Source organism: Panthera uncia (genome assembly GCF_023721935.1).
Source record: "Panthera uncia isolate 11264 chromosome D3 unlocalized genomic scaffold, Puncia_PCG_1.0 HiC_scaffold_8, whole genome shotgun sequence".
In the NCBI taxonomy this organism is placed as follows: domain Eukaryota; kingdom Metazoa; phylum Chordata; class Mammalia; order Carnivora; family Felidae; genus Panthera; species Panthera uncia.
In genome coordinates this window covers 43,556,033-43,577,301 of record NW_026057586.1, presented here as the reverse complement: position 1 = coordinate 43,577,301, position 21,269 = coordinate 43,556,033, and the positions used below count along the sequence as shown (strand labels likewise).

Here is a 21,269-nt window from a genome sequence, read left to right as displayed (position 1 = left end):
CCTGTCACACAGCTTATATACATGGATTTTTTTTTTTTTTTGTAATAACTTGGCTGCTCAGAATTCTCTGGATTCTACCTTTCTTAATGCTAAAATGTGCTCAATACTGCAAGCCATGCTTAATCAATTAATTGAGTCTTACTCTCTGTCTTTTCTAAAGCCAGATTACCAGTAGTCTTCTGATAGGCTGTGGCTAAGCACCCAGCCTCACTGGTCCTACCAGTAACACCTGCCTGCTACAAATCAGCACCACTAAATACAACATCTATCACACCGCCACCAGCAAATGCATTAGGAGTTTGGTCTCTCAAGCCATGTGGACCTGGGTTTGAACAGGTCTGCTACGCAGAGCTGCTGGGAGGATTGTAAGAGAAATGCAAACAAACTAAGGGCACAGCACAGAGCCTGACACAAAAGTCTGCATATGTAATGAGTGCTAGCATTTATGAATGTTATTATCCTTTCCTGAAGACATCAGATTTCAAATAACGAAAGTGAAGTCGTCATCAGTGTACCGCTTCAATTAACTGTGTAGATAGACTTGTAAACTAAGAGGTTCAGGGGCCCCTGGGTGGCTCAGTCAGTCAAACGTCTGACTTCGGCTCAGGTCATGATCTCATGGTTCGTGGGTTCAAGCACCACATCGGGCTCTGTGCTGACAGGTCAGAGCCTGGAGTCTGCTTCGGATTCTGGGTCTTCTCTCTCTGCCCCTCCTCCGCTCAAACTATGTCTCTCTCTCTCTCTCTTTCCCCTCAAAATAAATAAGCATCACAAAAAAATTTAAAAAAAAAGAAAAAAGAAACTAAGAGGTTCAGGAAGAAGGCCCAATGCACATACATTCTGTGAGCACACGTCCGGTGTGAAATGTCCTAGGTACAGGAAAAACAATGAATAGGACAAATCTCTGCCCTCACAGAGCTTAGGATCGGGGGCAGGACTAGACGCAAAAGTTCAAAACAAAGTAGACATGGGATGCTGCAGGTCACAGAGCAGAGACACTTGATGCAGCTTGGGATTCCAAGGGAAGATGTTTTGAGATGAGTCTTGGTGGCTAAAGAGAGTCGGGCAGGTGAAGACCACAGACTAATGCCATGGAAGTGTGAAGTCACATGTCATAGGTATAGAGGTACAGGTAGTTCAATCCTACTGCAGTTTAACATGCAATATGAGGAGAAACTAAGTCAGCAACCCTCAGAGTCCCCATTCCTCAAAGCCAAGTCCTGGGTCACAGGAACTGTGGGATCTTACCTCACCTCAGGCACCTGAGCTCCACTGAAAGTGGTGTCAAAGAGATTCTGAGGATCTCAGTTACAGAAATACTGACATTAATTTCCAGAAATCACATAAGAAATCAATTTCATTTAAAAAAAAGCTGATGGTAACTCATACAGCAATTACATCTGGATCCTTTGGGTTTTGAAATCCTGGGCCACTAAAAAGAGCTCCTATCAGGACTAGGAGCATGAAACTGCATGCGATACCTTACCCTGAAGTTACACGTGATCCCTTACACATGCAAGTGCTGGTCCCTGATCAAGAAGACGTTAGTATCTCCCTGGGATATACGAGGAGCATTCACCAGGTAAGGTAAAGTTGCCCTCCCTGGTTTTTAAGAGCCTTACCTACAGTGTCTCACTTTCATGAGCTGCTGCACCTCTTGTGTGTCCCCTGTGTCCAGGGACCCACTTCCTTCCAACGTATCTGGATGGGTCACAAAACAATGCGCGTGAGCTAGCAATCTAGTGTGGGTGGGTCCTATGAGAAAACTGTTCTCAGTCTCAGAAAAGATTCTGTACGCTCAAATACCTAACAGGGTGGGGCAGAGACTCCCAGCTGGTCACAGAACCCATTACGTCTACTTACTAGGCACACAGCCAACAGATACTTCCTAGGGAATGGGGAGTGGAAGTGATGTGTGCCAGGCATAGCCCATAAAAGTCTCCACAAATCATCCTCCCTGCCCTTGGGTCATTCAGGGATTGCAGGTATGGCTGAGTGACCCTGAAAGCAACATGTGGACAGTCGGAGAGTCTCTGATCCTCTGGGTCCCTTATGACTGTGTGGAGTGGGATGGACCTTCCCTCCCTACCCCCAACTCCTATGACCTAACCCCAATTACCACTAAGTAAGTGAGAAATACATTTCACCACGCTTAGATCACTGAAATTTTAGTTTGTTATAGCAGCTAGCCTATTTTAACTAATTCCTCTGGTTAAATATATTTGTGGCCAATCCACTTTCTTTTCCTTAAAAAAAAAATAGTATAACAGAAAATTGTCGCATGGTTTCAGAACACTATGATACCTCCTCCTTGTAGAAATCTGCTTTTTGTTAATCCAAAGCCTAATAATTGTTATGTAATTTAATCAGAGTCAACAAAAATAGATTTCTATAAAGGATTGGCTTATAACATAAGTCAATAAAGCTGGTCTGGAATGAGAATGAGAAAAGAAAGACAATGATAGAACATGCTTGCCCTGCTTAAAGAGAGAATCTTCTACTTGGTTTCCAGTAACTGTTGTCAAGGCAGAATGCAAGTCATGTTTCTAGATCTTTCAATTTTTTCGAGAGGATTGTGAGATCCAAAATTTATGTGATTAAAAAAAAAATTTATACCCTGCAAGCTGAAGAAAACACAGCTATGGACATCTTATGAACACATGCCCGTCCCTCCCCACGCACAGTCTATGAAGTGTGACTTTTTTGTATGTTTATTTATTTATTTTGAGATAGAGAGAGAGCACGTGCATGCGAGTGGGAGAGGGGTAGAGAGAGACAGAGGAAGAGAGACAATCCCAAGAGGATTCACCACTGTCAGTGCAGAGCTTCATGTGGGGCTCAAACTCACAAACCGTGAGATCATGACCTGAGCTGAAATCAAGAGTCGGACACTTAACTGACTGAGCCACTCTGACACTGCTGAAGTGTGATTCTTAAATGACACAGAATGCAGCTTTCAGAAACGTCCCTCAAATCATCAGGGCTCATCAGGTACTTTCTCTGAGAGCTCAGAACCATCTCTGATGCAAAAGAAAAACTCTAGTTTTAGAGCAATATGCTAAAATTTAAGAAACCAAATTTGGGAATTCAGAAGAAGTCCTCACAGGCCTGGGATGTGAAAAAGCTCCTGAGCTCAAGAGGTGCTGGGTCTTGTGTGAAGAAAGTGAGAGACAAAATTCTAGCCGACTGGAGTGTTAACACTCAGCAGCAGTGGTGTGGGAAGACGGACCAGGTAGGCAGGGGATGGTAAGGGCCAAGAGTCCAAGAGTGATCACGAGAAAACCAATGTGGAACCTTTAGGTGGCCACTCTCACTTTCTGTAATGACCATCTCTGACCAGTGTCAGCTTTAATCTCAGCTGAGTTTGCAAGCCCTGCTCCCCTAATGCTGCCCTTGAGTCAGCAGCCATGGTCCAAAGGATCCCTGTGACCACTCACTGTCACCTGTGAAACCTCCCAACATGGACAGTGGCATCCTCTCTCACAGATCCAGAGTCCCCATAGGAGTCCCTCGGCCCCAAACTCGGAATGGGAAAATTTTCAAGTGAAATTTTAAGGGCAGAGGAAGCTGCTGGATGTCCCAGAGTCCACTTCTTCTGATAAATTCAAATGGCATTTAGGAAGGCATTGTTTTAATTGCCTGGCTGAGCCTGAGCTTTGCCAAGGATGGGACAGGATCCGGTAAACAAACCACTTTCTTTGGACTCAGATTGGACAGGCATTTAATCCCCACTTCACTACTTCCCAACAGTGTGTCCCAACTCTGCTGTGCTGTGGGAGGGTCAAACGAAATAATATATATAAAGCAGTAAGTATAGCGCCTAACTCATTGGGTACCTCGAACAATAGCTTTTGCTATTATTATGGAGAATGAAACTGTATAATGGTAAGTGATTTAGGTCGAGGTTGTTTAAAGCGAGCACGAGTGAGTGTTGTAACACACACTCCACAAATGTTTGTTTAATATAGAAGCAATTGTAATTAAGTCTAAGCTTTAAAGAGCAGAAAGCTAACAGTTTCCGTTTCCTATCCTGCGGCTAAAGGGATGGTTCCATGAAAAGCGAGCCACTGGCTATATTGTACATTCACCCAGATTTTATTAGTGATGCTAATATGGACGGAACTCATTGAAAAGAACATCAAAAGCTACACAGTAACTGCAACCAGCTCCATTGGCCAAAAAGTGCACCAATGAACATTTACTAATGGGGGTAATTAAACATGGCTTGATAACCACCAAAAGCCCTGCCGATTATGGCAGTGAGGCAGATAAAGAAGGAACCTCACCCTCTAAAAAGAGAGCAGACATTATACTAAAAGCGTCTGTCTGTCCAACAGCCAACAGATGCTCCTGTTCAGAGGGCATCTAACACTCGCTTCCAATATGGGACCAACCTAGGGTCCTGATAACCTGAACCAGAGCAGAGGATCTACAAGCACTGGTCAAAGTCTATCACACACAAGACAAAAGGCACAGATGAGTTGTTGTCGTTTTTCTTGGGCTTCTTAGCTATTTTGTTAAAGAAATTAGCAACCTGTATCTTGGCACAGAGCTTAGACAGCTAGAGATGCTAATCAGCGGCTAGGAAGGTCAGGACTACCCTTGTAAAGGACTGCTTTGCGTTGTTTTCTTTCTAATCAGTTAGCTCTTTAAGAAGGATCTTTTCTCTTGGCAGGAAAAATAGGAATCTTGGCCAAGCCAGCCTGAGGCTAGGTCTTCTGGATCCCCAGCACCTGTCACCACACTGGTTACCTGGCATTTACCAACTGCCTCAACTAACCTCTGAGACCTGCCCATCCTTTGAAAACGCTGGTAATTTTTTGGAATTGCCCAGCTGAGACATCGAGAAGACCACTGCCTGATTACGACAAACCATGTCTGCCTGGTGTGGCACGGTCCCCATCCACATCTTGAGGCAGCACCACATCCTCCATAAAATACTACCTCCGTGTAATAAAAATCGACTAAAACTCCTCGAGAATGCAACATGGCAGTAATCCCATTTCTGAGGCTTACTCTGGTAAAGAGATAATATCTGCCCCCCAAAACTAATAAAAATGTATGAATCATATTCTGTTGCTAAAAAGGCTTAATGCACACTACAAAGAAATAAGTCATGGGAATAAAAGGCACAGCATATGGAATGCAATCAATGGTATTGTAAAAGTGTCCTCTGGTGACAGGTGGTAGCTACACTGGCCGTGAGCATAACATAACGTACAGACTCGTTGAATCACGAGGTTATACACCTGAAACTAGTGGAACGTTGTGTCTCAACTAGACTAAGAAAAAGAAGAAATGCACTTTCTAACAGGGGGTCACATGTGAATTACAGAAATAGAAACAGAATGTATTTCACAAAACTGAACTTCTCAGGAACTGAGCATACTTTTAAGATTTAAAGCAACAGCAGGGTGCCTGGGTGGCTCAGTTGGTTAAGCGTCCAACTTCGGCTCCGATCATGGTCTTGTGGTTCATGAGTTTGAACCCCACATTGGTCTCTCTGCTGTTAGCACATAGCTTGCTTCAGATCATCTGTCTCCCTCTCTCTCTGCCCCTCTCCTGCTCAAGCTCTTTCTCTCTCTCAAAAATAAAGAAAAACATTAAAGCAATAACATCTTATTTAGAAAATGGAAAAGTGTTTGGATTAAATTCACTCAGAAAGTAAGAGTACTGGGGGGTGCCTGGGTGGCTCAGTTGGTTGTCTGACCTTGGCTCAGGTCATGATCTCACAAGTTTGTGATTTCAAGCCCCACCTCGGGCTCTTTGCACACACTACGGAGCCTGCTTCAGATCCTCTGTCTCCCTCTCTCACTCTCTCTCTCTCAAAAATAAATAAACATTCAAAAAAAAAAAAAAAAAAGGAAGGCAAAACAAGTAAGAGTACTAGGGCACCCGGGTGGCTCAGTCAGTTAAGCGCCCAACTCTTGGTTTTGGCTCAGGTCATGATCTCATGGTTTGTGAGTTTAAGCCCCACCTTGGGCTCTGTGCTGATGGTGTGGAACCTGCTTGGGGTTCTCTCTCTCTCTCTCTCTCTCTCTCTCCCTCTCCCTCTCCCTCTGCCTCTCCCTTGCTCACACACACACTCTCTCTCAAAATAAATAAATAAACTTAAATTTTTTTTTTAAGTAAAGAAAATAAGAGTATTAAACAAAGGGTTTCTTTTCCTTATGGAAAAAGAAGGTAAATGATAAATTCCACCAAGAACGTTGATGCAAATCTTGATGAATCCAGTTAGAGAATCTGTACAAAAAGATATGAAGACACTACTAAGTGACAGCAATGAAAACAGGTGGTAGTGGCCCAAGAACAGGCAGATGGCACAAGTAGAATAGTACGGGGTCAGGCAGCCAACCCACAGACCCACACGTGTAGAATGACTTGCTTTCTGACGAGTGGGCCCTACAGTGCAGTGGAGAGAGCTATCTCTGTAGTAAGCAGTACTGCATATCAAGAAAGAAAACAAAAAAGAGCTCTGATAAATATCTTATACCAAATGAATAATCCATTAGAGATAGATCACAGACAGTATGACTGGTAAAACAATAAAGCTTCAAGAGGACAATATGAAGTTGTTGTGTTTTGTTTTATGTTATTTATTTACTTTTCGTTTCAGAAGGAGAACTCATTACCTCGGTAGGAAAAGTTTTCTTAAACTAAAGGACATAAATGTACTAACCATAATGGAATAAAATTGATACACTGGACTTCATTAAAATTAAAAACTTTTGTTCATCATAAGACACCATTAGGAGACTAAAACAGCGAGTTACAGAATGGGAAAAGCTATTGACAAAACATCTATCTGATGAAGAAATGATATCCATAATATATAAGGACCTCCTACAGATCAATAAGACAGAGGCAGACAACATAATAGAAAAGGGGACACAGAAGCCAAACAGAGACCTCACAAAGAGATCAAAATGGTAAGTCAGTCAGTAGGAACATCCTGATTAGATCATACAGAGACACATGCCATCTTAGTGGCTGAAATTTAAAGACTGAAAAAAACCAAGTGCTGGTGAGGACATAGGGCAATGGAATCATCATGCACCAGCATGGCAAGGGGAGGGGCCAACCAGTACTGTCTCTTTGGAAAAGTGGCAAGATTGTGCTAAAGCTGCACACAGACACATTCTAGGATACAGAAATTCCAATCCCTGAGGACATACCAACAGAAATGCACACACACATACACACACACGTGCGCACAAAGAATATTCATAGCAGTTTTATTCATAACAATTCAATTGTATGAACTCAGTCCAAGTATAGTAAAATGGATGAATAAAATGTGGTTAATTCCTACAAAAGAATACTTTTCAGCAATGATAAAAATGAACTACTTCTGTATATAGCATGGATGAATCTCACAGATAGAAGTCTGAGTGAAGGAAGCCAGAAACAAAAAGTACCTACTATACGATATCCATTTACATAATGAAATATAAAGCCCAGTTATGTTGTTCCATGGTGATGGAAATAAAGAATACTGGTTATTTTTGCCAGACAGCATCCTTCCTGGCAGGGGATACAAGAGAGGCTCCCGGGTGCTGGAAATGCTTTTATTGATATGCATGGTTGGTTACATTCTTAACCCTTATAAGAAGCCTTCTGCTTCTCGTTGGGATATAGGAACTCATGGGACCATTATTCACATTCTAATACAAAGAATAAGCCAGGTAAGTTACCACATCACAGATTTTTGAAACCATAAGATAACTGAGAACATAATGAGGTCCACTGAATAAAAATAAAGAAACTAACAAGCTCTAAGAAAAATAAGACCTATTGTTGCTTTTATCTCTGGAGAAGGAGAGAGTGGATTCTGTGATTAAGGAGGTACAGGCTTCTAGTTATGGAATGAATAAGTTATAGGGATAAAAGTTACAGCACAGGGAATATATATAGTCAATAGTATTGTAACAGCGTTGGATGGTGACAGATGGCAGCTACACGTGTGATAAGCACAGTAGAACACAAAGACTTGTTAAATCGTTATGTTGTACACCTGAAACTATATAGCATTCTGTGTCAACTACACTTCAATAAAAAGGAAGCACTAAAGCCAATAAATAAAATATTTTTAGAAACTATGTCCTGAACAACAACAAGAAAGGTAGGGAGAGGAACATGAGGACAAATCATTCAGACTTGCAAGAAAACTTTAGTGGCCACGAGTGGACAAGCTTGACAGATTCACATCTTGAGGGAGTGTCTACAACTCTTTCCACAACCCTCTATCTGCTCGCTAAGGGTGTGCACCAAAGGGCCAAAGCCCTGTCAGGCTGAAGAGGAAGTCCGGATTTGATAACTGACAGAGAGCTGATGGGGGTGTGACACCAGAGACAGGAAACTCATTAGGATGCTATTGCGGAACAGTGATGATTCTAAGTGAAGGCAGTGGCCTTGGTGATGGAGATAAGCAAATGGATTTCACGAACCACTTCAGAGGTAGAAGAGACAGAACCCTTGGTGTAGCATTCCTACAGGGCATATTTTATTCTGCTGTTATGAGGTAAATCATACAATAAATAAAAAGCCCGTTACGTAACTTTCTCACAGCTTTCTCTATAAGAGGACTGCAAGTGGAAATCATAACACAGACACCACGATGGACACAGGCTTTTGATCTAGATGAGCATGGCACCAAAGAACCAAATGGCTACCAAGAGATACCATCGCAAGGCCAATACTAAATAAAGATACTAGACACAGAAGACAATATAGAGAAAGTTCCAAAAAAATCCTTGGATTATTGGGGAAGTGAGTAGGAAACAAAACATTCATGTCTAAAAGCTTAGCTAGGGGCAAAGAAAACTTCAGAGGTCAGTAAAAGAAGAGGCTGAAGATTGATGGTGATGATTTTAATAAATCTGGCAATAGATAACTTCGACTATTTGATCTCAAGAATCAATCTATGTGGATAAAGTCAATAAAGGAAATCAGTCCTTCCTAAAATAACTACAACAATAAAACCTCATGGAACAATTTCTCAAAGGGACTGGACGGGAGGGGGGAGAAAGAGAGGCAGATCAGGTGGCAGTGAGTGCCTTGATCCAAACTCTCAGATGTAGAGAACGATCTTGCCTCTTGCCTCTGGGCCTCCAATTCTACGCAAGATCCCATTATGACTGCTGGCCTTCCAGTTAGTACTATTTATACTGAAGCTTCACGGAGTTGGGTTTAGATTTATGCCTAGAAAGTTATGCACAATGACATAAAAAATTAAAATACAGAGAGTAGACTTAGGAGGTAACGTGATCGATACACGTTTGCTGATCTTGAACATAGCTCAGGAAAGTGAAAGGATAGATTAATTAAGGATTAAGCCAAACATGAATTTTAATATCCGAAGACATTTATAAGCAAGAAACCCTGGGGCATATTTATAGAGCCACTTTAATTAGTCAGTATTCAAAGCAGCTTTACACATGAGTCAAGTTTTCAACATATTTTAATAAGCATCTCTTCTAAATGCAAGAGTTGAGGTTCTGTAAACCAAGCATGGAATCTGGAATCAGAAAACGTGGGTCTCAGTTCTGGCTTTGCCAGTTACAAACTCTGAGAGCAAATCACACAACTTGCTACAAGTGTAAAATAGAAAACTCTAACGGGTTGCCATAAAGACTGAACACAACAAGGATGTGAACTGCTTTGTAAAACAAAAAGTGATACATCATTTCCTCAAATGAGTAGAGAAGAGAAAATATGTTCACAAAAATTTGCTTTTATTCAAGTTAACAGTCGTATCACAAATGTCTACATATATATTTAAGACAAAGTAGATTTGAATTTACTGATAATGATCCAAGACCCAAGAATTCTGGTTCTTATTTATTCATTTATTTATTTTTATTAAAAACATTTTTTTTAACGTTTATTCATTTTTGAGAGACAGAACAGACCGTGAGCGGGGGAGGGGCAGAGAGAGGGAGACACAGAATCCAAAGCAGGCTCCAGGCTCTGGGCTGTCAGCACAGAGCCTGACATGGAGCTCAAACTCATGGACCACAAGATGATGACCCAAGCTGAAGTCGGATGCTCAACCGATTGAGCCACCCAGGTGCCCCTCTGGGCTCCTTTTTTGACCACAGCCCCAGAGTTTGCATTTGTACAAGGAAATAACCTAATTAACAAAGTATCTTAAAAAAAATGCTTGTCATGGTGATGTCTTGTGGATTACATTAGTATCTTCCAGCTAATTGCAAGAGGAGCTATATCAGAGCAGTTAGTTTAGGCTGTGACATCAGACAGACCTGGATTCAAATCCTGTATCTATCACTTCTTACTTGTTTTTGAGAGTCCCATCACCTTTAGCTCTGTTTTCTATCACAAAAGTAGAGACTTTCATAGAACAGTATCACAAGTTTCAAAGATTTAAGAGATAATAGCATATAATGTACTTGGTAGAATGCCTGGTATGTGCAGGCATTCTAAGTGTTAGCTGGGATAATACCTAAAATCTGCACATAAAGATCTTTGTGTTTCCCCTTCTGGTCACTCTCAACTCTGAATGCATATACGGTGCCCCATGTACACAGTGATACAGAAGCTCATGCTATTTTATAGCCAGATGGGAACTTCAACATTTGTTGAGCAACTACTATGAGCCAGGCATCATGAAAGACACTACAGATACAAAGATGAACTAGAAATTATTGTCTCTAATTTCAAATACTTCTCAAGAATGTAAGACTCTTGAGGGCAAATATTTGCTGACTTTTCCCACTTCCATATCCCCAGTGACCAAAATAGTGTCCGGAATATTGAACTTGCTTGGTAAATATTTGTAGAATGAATTATCTAGTGCTTGTCTTGTGTATATAGTAGATATAAATCCCATTGTAGAAGCCACTTTTACTTCTATTTTGGGTATCCAATGAAGGGGACATATAAAGAGACACATTTTTATTAGCATTATTTTAACTGAAGCTGGGTTTAAGTCCTAGCTCCTTGAAACAATGTTAGTGATTTTCTTACAAAATAAATACAGTGACATCTGGCACTTTGAAAAAAAAAATTCAAGAAATGTGAAGGACACCTAGGGAAGAATTCCCACCAAGTATTTGATAATGTGATAAGCAAAGGAACCTTGATACCATTTTCTTACTGCACATATTAACATCTGTTCTACCACTGAGATTATAGGATCACAAAATTCCATTTTAAAGGTTTAAAATATAGCTCACCTGATCTTCTTCTCCTCCACCTTCTTCATCATATTTTAAAATATTATCTCTTACATCATCTTCTGGATCAATTAAAAGTTGCTTGGCCTGGCGCTCTTTATCCCGGCGTTTCATCCATACCACAAACATCAGAACGAGGACTAGGTGGAAAAAGAGTAAAAAACAGCATAATGTCATAGCTTTTAAAACATGACCTTTCTCATCATAGCCTTTAATACCACTAACACACTTATATGGGTCAAAAGCTTGTAATGCAGCTTCCTCTCTCTTATCTCTTTCTGGCCTCCCGTGAAGAGACAGAAGACAAAGCAGGGTTCAAGCACTGGGTATTGAGTGTGAAACCCTGGGTTCCAGAACCTGGTGTCCTTTGAACTCACTGGCGAAATGTCCATCCTCAATATTATCATTTACAGATGGGGATGAGAACCATTTCCATCTCTCCCTTCTGCTTGCTGGAGGATAGGATACTCCTAATATAAGGGCTTGTAAATTCTAAACCAACAAACAATAGTAAGTTAAATTGTTACTTGTTATGTAACTGCTATTTCACTGAGGTTGCTCGGGCCATCATTATACCCTTGGAAATCAGAGGGAACAGTACTCCCCAAGGAAGGTAAGTGCTTGCCAGGATGACTTGGGGGGTAAATCGGAACTGGATCGCCAATTGGATCTTGAGGATTTTGGGCTCCCAAAGGCTGTGCTTTTCTACTACACCATTCTGCATTCCCGCTCCTATTAAACTGCACGTTTCAGGTTAAGAAGCCGACGGGATTCGTTGGTGCACTGAAGTAACATCAGGCTTTCAGGCTTTACATTTTTGTGCCAGATCTGGCACCATGAATCTTCCAGAGGGTTGACGTTAAAATCAGCACCAATTCATTTTCCTTCAAAATGCTAGTCACCCCTTATGCCAAAGTCCGTCATGTCGAAGTCTTTCCTGATAAGGTTGGCATATATGCCACATTTTAGTTCAAATTGAAACATGTCCCTAAGTGCACATCGAAGAGCGCATTCTCTCTAAAATCTGAGGATATCAGTTTACATCCTGAAGCAAGAGATTTAATGACTCCTATTTGAGCACATTTTTATTATTGGCCATAAAAGTAAATATCCTCCTTTTAAAGCCAGATACATGATCTCATTTGCCATTGTTCCAGGGCTAAATCTAGCAAGTGGATTATTAGTACAGCAATGCAGGTTTCAAATTATAGTCAAAGTAGTCTCCACACAGGAAGTAAAAAATGCTCAGGCTTCTATGGTAATTGCTTAGAATAAAGGGACAGAATTCTAAATTACCAGAACACTTGTAAATGGAGAAAACATAAAAGAAATGGCCAACATTTTCAAGAAAGTGATTGGTGTGTAGCATGATCACACAATAAACTAAGTCCTACTGCTATTTAACAATAAAACACAGGGCCAGGCAATTTATCCTTTTAACCTGCATGCTTAGAAGGGGCTCCTAAAGGACTTTCCAGTGGTTAATTTCTTGCATTCCATTGAACCAAAGATTGCAAAGTATCTGAAAAAGGAGCAGTTCCTTAATCTAGACTTGCTCTAAAGACAGACAATTTATTGAGCTGTGTAATCATTTCTATTATCAAATGTGCTGTATGAAGTATAATCTCTCACTATTTTACATAGCCCTTCAGAAACAAATACCTTGATCCCTGCATGACTGGAGTTAGCTGCTGACTGCGCTTTATGCAAAGGAAAGCCAAGGAGAGCAATATATTTATTTTCCTAAATCATCAACTCCGTGTCATAAATTCATACTCAAATCATGAGTGCTCAAACTTAGCTAAGATGGTTTAACATTTTCCTATGAAAAGAGTTTGCTACAGCTCACCAAGCCATCAGTGCCAGAGAACGGCAACGGGGCATGAGAGGGGTGCACTGGCTGGGTTTGCTGCAAACATGTAAGTGCTTGAAACAGTGCTCAGGGTTTTTCTCCCTCGGAAGTGGACCTGACTGCCCCACATACAACTTGGCAAGAAAGTGCTCTTGGTTGAAGAGAGTGGTTAGATTGTTTTGAAAGGTAAACAGCAAAAAGTTACTTTGCAAAACATCTAGGGTGGGAAAAGAATTTAAAACCCAAGAGACAGGGGCACCTGAGTGGCTCAGTCAGTTAGGCAGCCGACTCTTTGATTTCCGCTCAGCTCATGAGCTCAAGGTTCAGGGGTTCGAGCTCTGCATCGGGCTGTGAGCCCAGAGCCCGCTTGGGAGTCTCTCTCTCCGTCTTTTTGCTGCCCTTCTCCTGCTCTCTCCCTTTTTCTCTCTCTCAAAATAAATAAAAAACATTAAAAAAAATAAAATCCTGGGGCGTCTGGGTGGCTCAACTGACGTTGAGCATCTGACTTCGGCTCAGGTCATGATCTCACGGTTCGTGGGTTCGAGCCCCGCATCGGGCTCTGTGCTGAACCCTTGTTCAGAGCCTGGAGCTTGCTTCAGATTCTGTGTCTCCTCCTGTCTCTGCCCCTCCCCAGCTCGTGCTCTGTCTCACTCCGTCTCTCAAAAATAAACGTAAAAAAAAAAAAACCAAATTAAAAAAAATAATAAAATAAAATCCAAGAGACAATACAACTACTTACTGAGCAGGATGATGATGCAAAGGAGGATGGCGATAATGGCTCCTGTGCCAAGCCCTGCACCCACAATTCTGTCCACATCGGTGCAGTCCCCATTGGAGTCACACTGGCAGACCTTCACGCGAAGGATGGATATATTTGACTTGGGAGGATTACCCGAATCTGTGATTATGATTGGAACTTCATATATCCCAGCTTCCAGAAATTTTATCTTCAAATTAAGTTGAGCAAAATCACCTACACGAAAAAAGGAAAAAAAAAGTTGGTAGTTAATACATAATACGATAAAAATACGCAGAATATTCGAGAACTGCATTTACTACGTAACAGCATATAGTGAGCAATACAATTATGCTGCATTATGAAGGTTTTTTTAAAGCTGTGGAAGCTTTTAATATCTTATTTAACTTTAAGTAGCTTTTAAAATATATTTAATGAGAAGATTATAAGGCACCTAAAATTAACTTTTCATATCAGGCTTCAAAACCTCTCAACTGCACATATAGTCAAATAATTAACCTGTTCTTACCATTAAGCCGAGTGATGGTCCAATTTCTCTTAATAGTCACTGGAGACAAAGGAAGATCAAAAGCAAATGGTCCAGCATTTGGATCGATGTCATAATCAAGTGCTGTGATGTTAATTGAATTGGGGTCTGGAGTTTCGCAAGTCTCTGCCTCTTGAGGTAACACTTGAGGGGCATTGTCATTAATATCAAGTAAATAGATCTGCAGGGTTCCCGTTCCGCTCATAGGGGGGATTCCTTAAAAGGAGAAAAATCACAAACCAATACTGAGCAATTCTTTCCCACGAGTCTCCATTATGGTGGAATCCTCCAAGTTTCTAGCCTGCTTGCCCTTACTGTTGTATAACCTTGGAAAAATCTAGTAGCCACAGCCTCTGGCACACTGTTTTTCCAACAAGGCCACTTCTTGCTTCCTTCCTAGCATGACCCGGAGCTGCCACTGTTGGGGTGCAGGACTGAGCCCTGTGACAATGCATGGCACCCCTGCAGAGTGTGCTTCTACACCTGCCCTGCTGTCGCTGTCCGTTAACTCTGGGCCTTTTGTCTACCACGCTCCTCTAGGCGCTGTGGGGAACACAAGAGAAGCAGAACATGGGGCTCATGATCTTTTGGACCCTACTCTTGATGGAGGACTAAGACATACGCATGAAAGAGCATGAGATTTCCTTTAGAGCTTCAACACAGCCATGAAATATTTAATCTACAGGAAACACAGACCCACAGACCTCATCTCGGGAAGAAATGCCATGGAGAAGAGAAATGGTACTACCTGCCTGACCAAGTGTTAGGCTGTTTTATATACATTATTTCATTGTAATCCTATGAAGTACATTTGAACGGATTGGGAACCCAAGACTGTGTCAACTGCTCATGGTCACACACTCCTGTAAGGGCTGCGGTTGCTCCTAAAGATGGGTCTGCCTGACCCTAAACCCACCCTAAAGATTTCTCTACTACGTTTTGTGATAATTTAGCCTCTGTGAGATTATACGTATTTATGATGTTATATTATTATATATAGTGACATAATTATTGTATTTAGTGTAATTACATAATAGACATTAAATATAGTAAAATAGAAATATAAAAAAATGTTAAGATTATAATTCAGGCACCCAGAGGTTTAAGTGACCCAGCCAAGAACATGCAATTAGGAAGGTGCACACATACATGCTGAGGAAGAGGCAAGGAGAAATCTCTATGGACCTGTCTGAGGCTATAGATGGTGCTGAAAGCAGAGAGAACAGAGGTGAACAGACACGGAACAGACACGGGGGCTGCAGACAATATTCTAATAATGACCATAGCACCAGGAGCTCTGGGATACTCCACAGTTTGAAGACCTTTCACACTCATTATCACGTGTACTATTATTTGACTCTCATAACAACTTTATAGAATAGGCAAGACGCAAAAACAACTTCTCAGTAATGAAACCAAGGCACAGAGAGTATAAAACCTTGCCCAGTCATTAAGGAATGGACCTGGGGCTCCACATCCAGCCTTGATTTAGAGTCAAGTGCATTTGCAAAGCATCAGAACTACACAGAGATGCAACCAACTACTTCTCTCGCATCCCAAACACCCTTTCAATTAGAAAAAATCCACCTTGGTGAATGACAAATCTTGTTGTAACTCACAACTAACATTCATACATATAATTTTATAGCCCTTTAAATCTCAACATAATAGTGCAAGATATATCGCTTTAAGTTCCCTCATGGAGGGAAGCTACCCCTTACGTGCAGTGAGACCACTCGGCCACAGACACTAAGGCCGAGCTCTGATGTGCAGTGGCAAAAGCTGTCCCTACTACGTTTCAACTCTAAATATGTGAACAGTGGGTCTGATATTAGAAACGATAAGAAATATTGCTTTGAGCTTGTCACCATGTGGATTTGTGATAGATACCAATCTCATTGAATCTTATTATGTAAGATCCAGAATGGTCCATCAAAACTGTTCTTATCAGAAGTGTTGATGGGTAACATTTTTCAAACTGTGCTTCTTGACCACCAAATTGAAGCCTTCTAGTTTTATGAGATGCTCGCATTCACAGTATAGCACACATATTTTAAATGATTTTAAAATATGGTTATGATTCAGTTTTAAAACTATTAACATGTAACGGAAATATTTACTTGAGTGTTTATGTCAGGCAGTTTTATTTTTTATTATTATTATCTTTTATGAATATAATTTATTGTCAGATTGGCTTACATACAACATCCAGTGCTCATCCCAACAAGGTCAGGCACTGTTTTAAAGACTTTACGGGTACAAGCCACTTTATATTCTTCCATACACTAGTAGGAGTTAGATGCTGCTACCATTATCCCTATTTAAGAGAAAAAGGAGGGATACCTGGGTGGCTCAATTGGTTAGGCATCTGACTCTTGATTTTGGCTCAGGTCATGATCTCACAGTTTGTGGGATCAAGCCCCCACATTGGGCTCTGTGCTAACAGCTGGGATTCTCTTTGCCTCTCTCGATGCCCCTCCCCTGCATAGAGTGCATGTGCTCTCTCTCTCAATAAATAAATAAATAAATAAATAAACTTAAAAAATAAAAAAAAAAGAGAAAAAGGAAATTGAATATATTTAAAATCTTATTGCTAATCCCAAAGTTAGAAAGTGGTAGACCTGGAGTCTGGATTCAGGTAGCCAGGCAGACTCTCAGAGCTTGCACTCTTAAACACATGTCATATTGAGAGCTAACAAAGCAAAACAAATCCATCACCAGATTTATGTAAGCCATTTTTGTCTTATATAACTAAAAAAATAAAGAAGAAGAAGACGACGATGAAGAAGAAGAAGAAGAAGGCAGCTATCTATTAATTTCAATCATTTAGAATCCAGCAGAAACCCAGAAAGGGGAAAAAAAAAAGGTGCTAGACTATATGTTCCAAAATGAACACACAAAAACGTGTTGTACTCACTTATTTCAATTTGTGCATGAAATTAAGAGTTTCCTATGCCAAGGCAGACGAGAGGCAGAGAATTACAAAGAGAATTACAAAGAGGCTAGAGACAGGCCAACTGATGTCGGCAAACAGACTGACCATAAGAAGCGTAAAAAGATCACCTCAAAAAAAAACAATGCCATGGAGGCATTGAGGCTACCCTCAACTTGTAGCAAAGAGGCATCATTGTATAGCAGGGCAGAAGAAATACAAACATTTGTCATCACAGTACTAGGCACTATGCAAGACATATCGATGTTGGGAACATTCATTACAGAAGACAAGGAATATGTGAGAAAACCCAGTGGAAACAAAAAATAGAAGTAGGGGCCTTAGCTTAAAAAAGGTCAGTTTTCTAGACAATCGGGTTTCATAGAAAAGCTCGTTTCCTGATGATGCATTCATGATGAGGCACTATTTAACAACATACAGGGTAATACAATGACCATGTTTAATTACGTACCATTGTCAGAAGCAAGGAAAGTGGCATTATATATATTATTTTTCACGTTTGGTGATTCTCTGTCCAAAACAGCAATTGTTGTTATTTGCCCATTCACAGGATCTATTTTTAGCCAATTGGCAGGATCAGATAATTTTGTGTATCTACAAAAGGAAAGCTTTAGTAAGTAAATATTTTAATATACATAAGAAATAATGCCTATTTTACAGGTTTAATTCCAAATGTCGACCAGCCCATTAATTTGCGTTTTTGTAGATATTGGTTGAAAATACAGCTTTAGCATGGAAAAGTATTTCTGTTGCAGTGGTTAAACTCTTGTCTCTTGTCTAGTTTAATGGATAACAATGATCCCAATAAAATAGTTCAACTATACCTTCTAATTAAACAGTAGCCCTAAAGTATAGGACTTAAGAGACATTATAAATAGAAGTTGAATTTTCTATCATGGAACACACCCAAAACACCAAATCATCATGGTGTTGATGAGGTCATAGTGGGGACACGCCTACATTCCTATCCCCATCATGACCTTCCCCACGGGGCCAAACTGTAGTCAGAACTACACTCTTCAGAAAAGTCCCACCATCTGAGTCTATATAAAGTAGATTTATATGTATCAGTAGGTTTATCAACTTAAACTCCTTTTTTATTCTGGGTGGAGAGTAAGATTTTCAAGCTCAGATAACCAATATCCAGATTGGAAAAAATATCCTGCGTGTTGAAAGGTAAAAAGTTGTAGGAGTTCAATACACCTATTATTAATTAGCTATTTCTCTATCTTGATGTCAACATATAGAGAAATGTGGAAGATATGCAATTATCTGTTAGCAGCAGTTCTGAAAGAAGTTAAATAAAATATGAGCTAATTAAAAAAATTATCAGCACCAGCAATGGATAATAGTCATGTGGGCTGTGCTCTGCCAACGACCTACTCCCTCATCAGGAAGGATAAATTAGATTGTGCTGAGGTTGGAAATCTTTACAGATATGTTTTATAAGTCCTATAACTACCGTACAGGTAAGAGGCAAAAATAATTAGCTCTTACATCTTGTTTTTGGCATGGGTTTTCTTTTTTTTCTGACGTATGCGGAAGGGACAAATGTTACAGCTTCTGAGAGTCCCCTGTTTACTCACAGTGAAAACTTTTTGCAGTATTTGGTACAATAGCACAGGCTAAATGATTATGAAATATACAAAGATAAAAGGGGGTGGACAAAAAAAAGAGGCAGAGAACATTTTTTTCTCCAAATAATTACACGAGTAGATCTATTCTTCTATTTCCTATCTAATATACTCATTGATCTATTTACTGAGAGGAAGCTTCATCAAGGAATTAAAAAAAAAATTTGTAATAAGTAGTTTGGGTTCCAGTTCAAATATTTTATTCAAATGGTAAGTAAATTTTGTGCACAGCATACAACATAAAGTAAATTTTTAAGAATGCCACAAATAGCATTTGATACCTAATATTTTGCTGCATATATCGATCAGGATCCTGAGCAGTAAATGTTGTTAACATGGTACCAGCATGAAGGCCTTCTTCTTGGCGAATGATCTTGGGATTTGGGGCAAAATAAGGGTTTTCATTCACATCAATAACTGTGACAGACACGGTTGCAGTTGACTGAGGTGGGTGCTGAATACCCTTGGCTAATGGCACTTGATTTTCAGCAGCAACAGTAAGGACAAACATCCTATTTGTTTCAAAGTCAATTGGCTGGGGGAAAAAAAAAGGAAACCATATTTTTGCAGGAAATAAGAATATTTGCATTCTGCAGTTTATTCTTCTTTAAGACTCCATTTCTAAAACATTAATTTTTCAGTCACAACGCCATAGGTTCCTCTCAAATTTCTGGAAAACACGCATTAGCATGGTCAATGATTAAAATATTTATCATGATTGAGCCTGTTTATATAAGATATTTATAAATCTTGGGTACTTCAAAGATTTATGTTCACAAAATAATGCATATTACTACTGCACTGATTGCATTTATTCAACTACATCTAAAAACTTGATTATTCTTAACAGCAGCACCGTGAATCAAAAATACTAAATAATCTGAGGTCAAGTGAGAACCCAATGGTCTAGATTATATTCTCAAACATTGGTATCAAGGCCATGTCTCATCCAAGAAAGCTTTTATATCTGTGATGAAGTACAAAGAACCAAAACCAAAATCAGAAACCATTAAAATCCTATTTTTTCATAAAGCAAAAACTTAATTCTATTTAAACATATCATTCATAATTTGAAACATTTTAAAGTACAGACATGTATACACACACTTATGAAAAATAATAGTGTTTGTATGTGGAAGGGCTTTTCTCTTGTTTTTGTTTTTTCCTTACTTAGCAAACTAAAACTCTGGCTGTCTCCCAAAAGAATTTTAGGTGTTCTACTGGTCTGTAAAAATCTCAGCTCTAAGAACAACACTCTAGATGAAGGTAATGCACAAATAACCCATAATGTAAACATTAAGTTTCAAAGTTCCATTGAATCCTACTGTCAATAGAAGAGTTACCAGGAGTCAAGTGATCAGACTGGACTTTCATTTCACTCCTGACTTCCCTCGATCATCTTCTAGTGGAGGTGCAGATAAGTATTACCGTGTCATAAGAATTTGAAAAATGAGCTTAGAGAGCTCTCATGCCGTCATAGATGGTCTAAGAAGGATTAAGAGCTGAAGCTAATGAGAAAGCCACATTATTAGCACAAACGGCACCATTTCCTACCCTAGACCACTCCTTCAAGCCTTCAAACGCATAGTTTGTTTTCCTAGCACCCTAAAATCACCAATTCAACTTCCCATTGTCAATTATTTTAAACAAGACAGTGGAGAAGCCAGAAAGTAAGACAGAATTCTTTCGAGTGGTTTCATTTGCTGCATGAGAAGTCTATGACCTAACATTTTCATGCAGAGTTCTGTCCTTCAATGCATATAAAGTGTATTTATCCCTCAGAATGGTATGACTTAGGTACTATTATCTTCCCTGCTTTCTGTATGAAGAACCTGAGGCTTAGCGAGGTTCAACAACTTGCCATGCTCACACCACTACCAAAAGCAGACCTGGGATTCGAACACATGGCCCAGCTCTGGGGTGTTCAGAGAAATTTCCAATGCCCACCTCCTGGGGGGAAACTCCCCTTCTACTCACTCATAAATTCTAGGCAACTGACACCTTGGTGCACCTACACAAGGCCCACATCTGGGTTCACTTAACAGAGTTGGGATGAGAGACAAGGGAACAGATCTCTTCACTGGGGGCTTGAAGGAAGAGATGTTCACTTTAAAGGCCTTTTACATTACAGCTATGCATTACACTTGCAGTCAACAGCCCCTTCCTTCCAGCACTCAGGGTGTTTTGTTTTTGACAATTAAAGATCAGAAGAACTAATTTCTTTAAGTCTTGAATATAGCATTTAAAAACAGCAGTGCAAATTCACAACGTTTTTGCAATGTAGGCTCTCTTTCTGCCTACACAACCCATTTTAATTTTGTGATATTTTCTGGTTTGTTCTCTGAGCCAGTG

General features: G+C 40.1%; 1 protein-coding gene across 3 annotated transcripts in view; it reads right to left on the bottom strand.

Moving 5' to 3' along the window:
* The window catches only part of CDH2 (cadherin 2), a 214,138-nt gene that overhangs the window by 21,141 nt on the left and 171,728 nt on the right, over positions 1–21,269 (bottom strand). For 2 of the 3 annotated variants that reach the window (XM_049620262.1, XM_049620264.1), the window contains 5 exons: positions 19,199–19,452; positions 17,735–17,877; positions 14,313–14,546; positions 13,787–14,020; positions 11,196–11,335 (listed from right to left, as the gene is read on the bottom strand). In XM_049620262.1, coding sequence (XP_049476219.1) covers positions 11,196–11,335; positions 13,787–14,020; positions 14,313–14,546; positions 17,735–17,877; positions 19,199–19,452 — 1,005 coding nt within the window. Of the gene's footprint in view, positions 1–1,622; positions 1,702–11,195; positions 11,336–13,786; positions 14,021–14,312; positions 14,547–17,734; positions 17,878–19,198; positions 19,453–21,269 lie in introns of all 3 variants that reach the window. The other variant, XM_049620263.1, reaches the window with a different exon arrangement.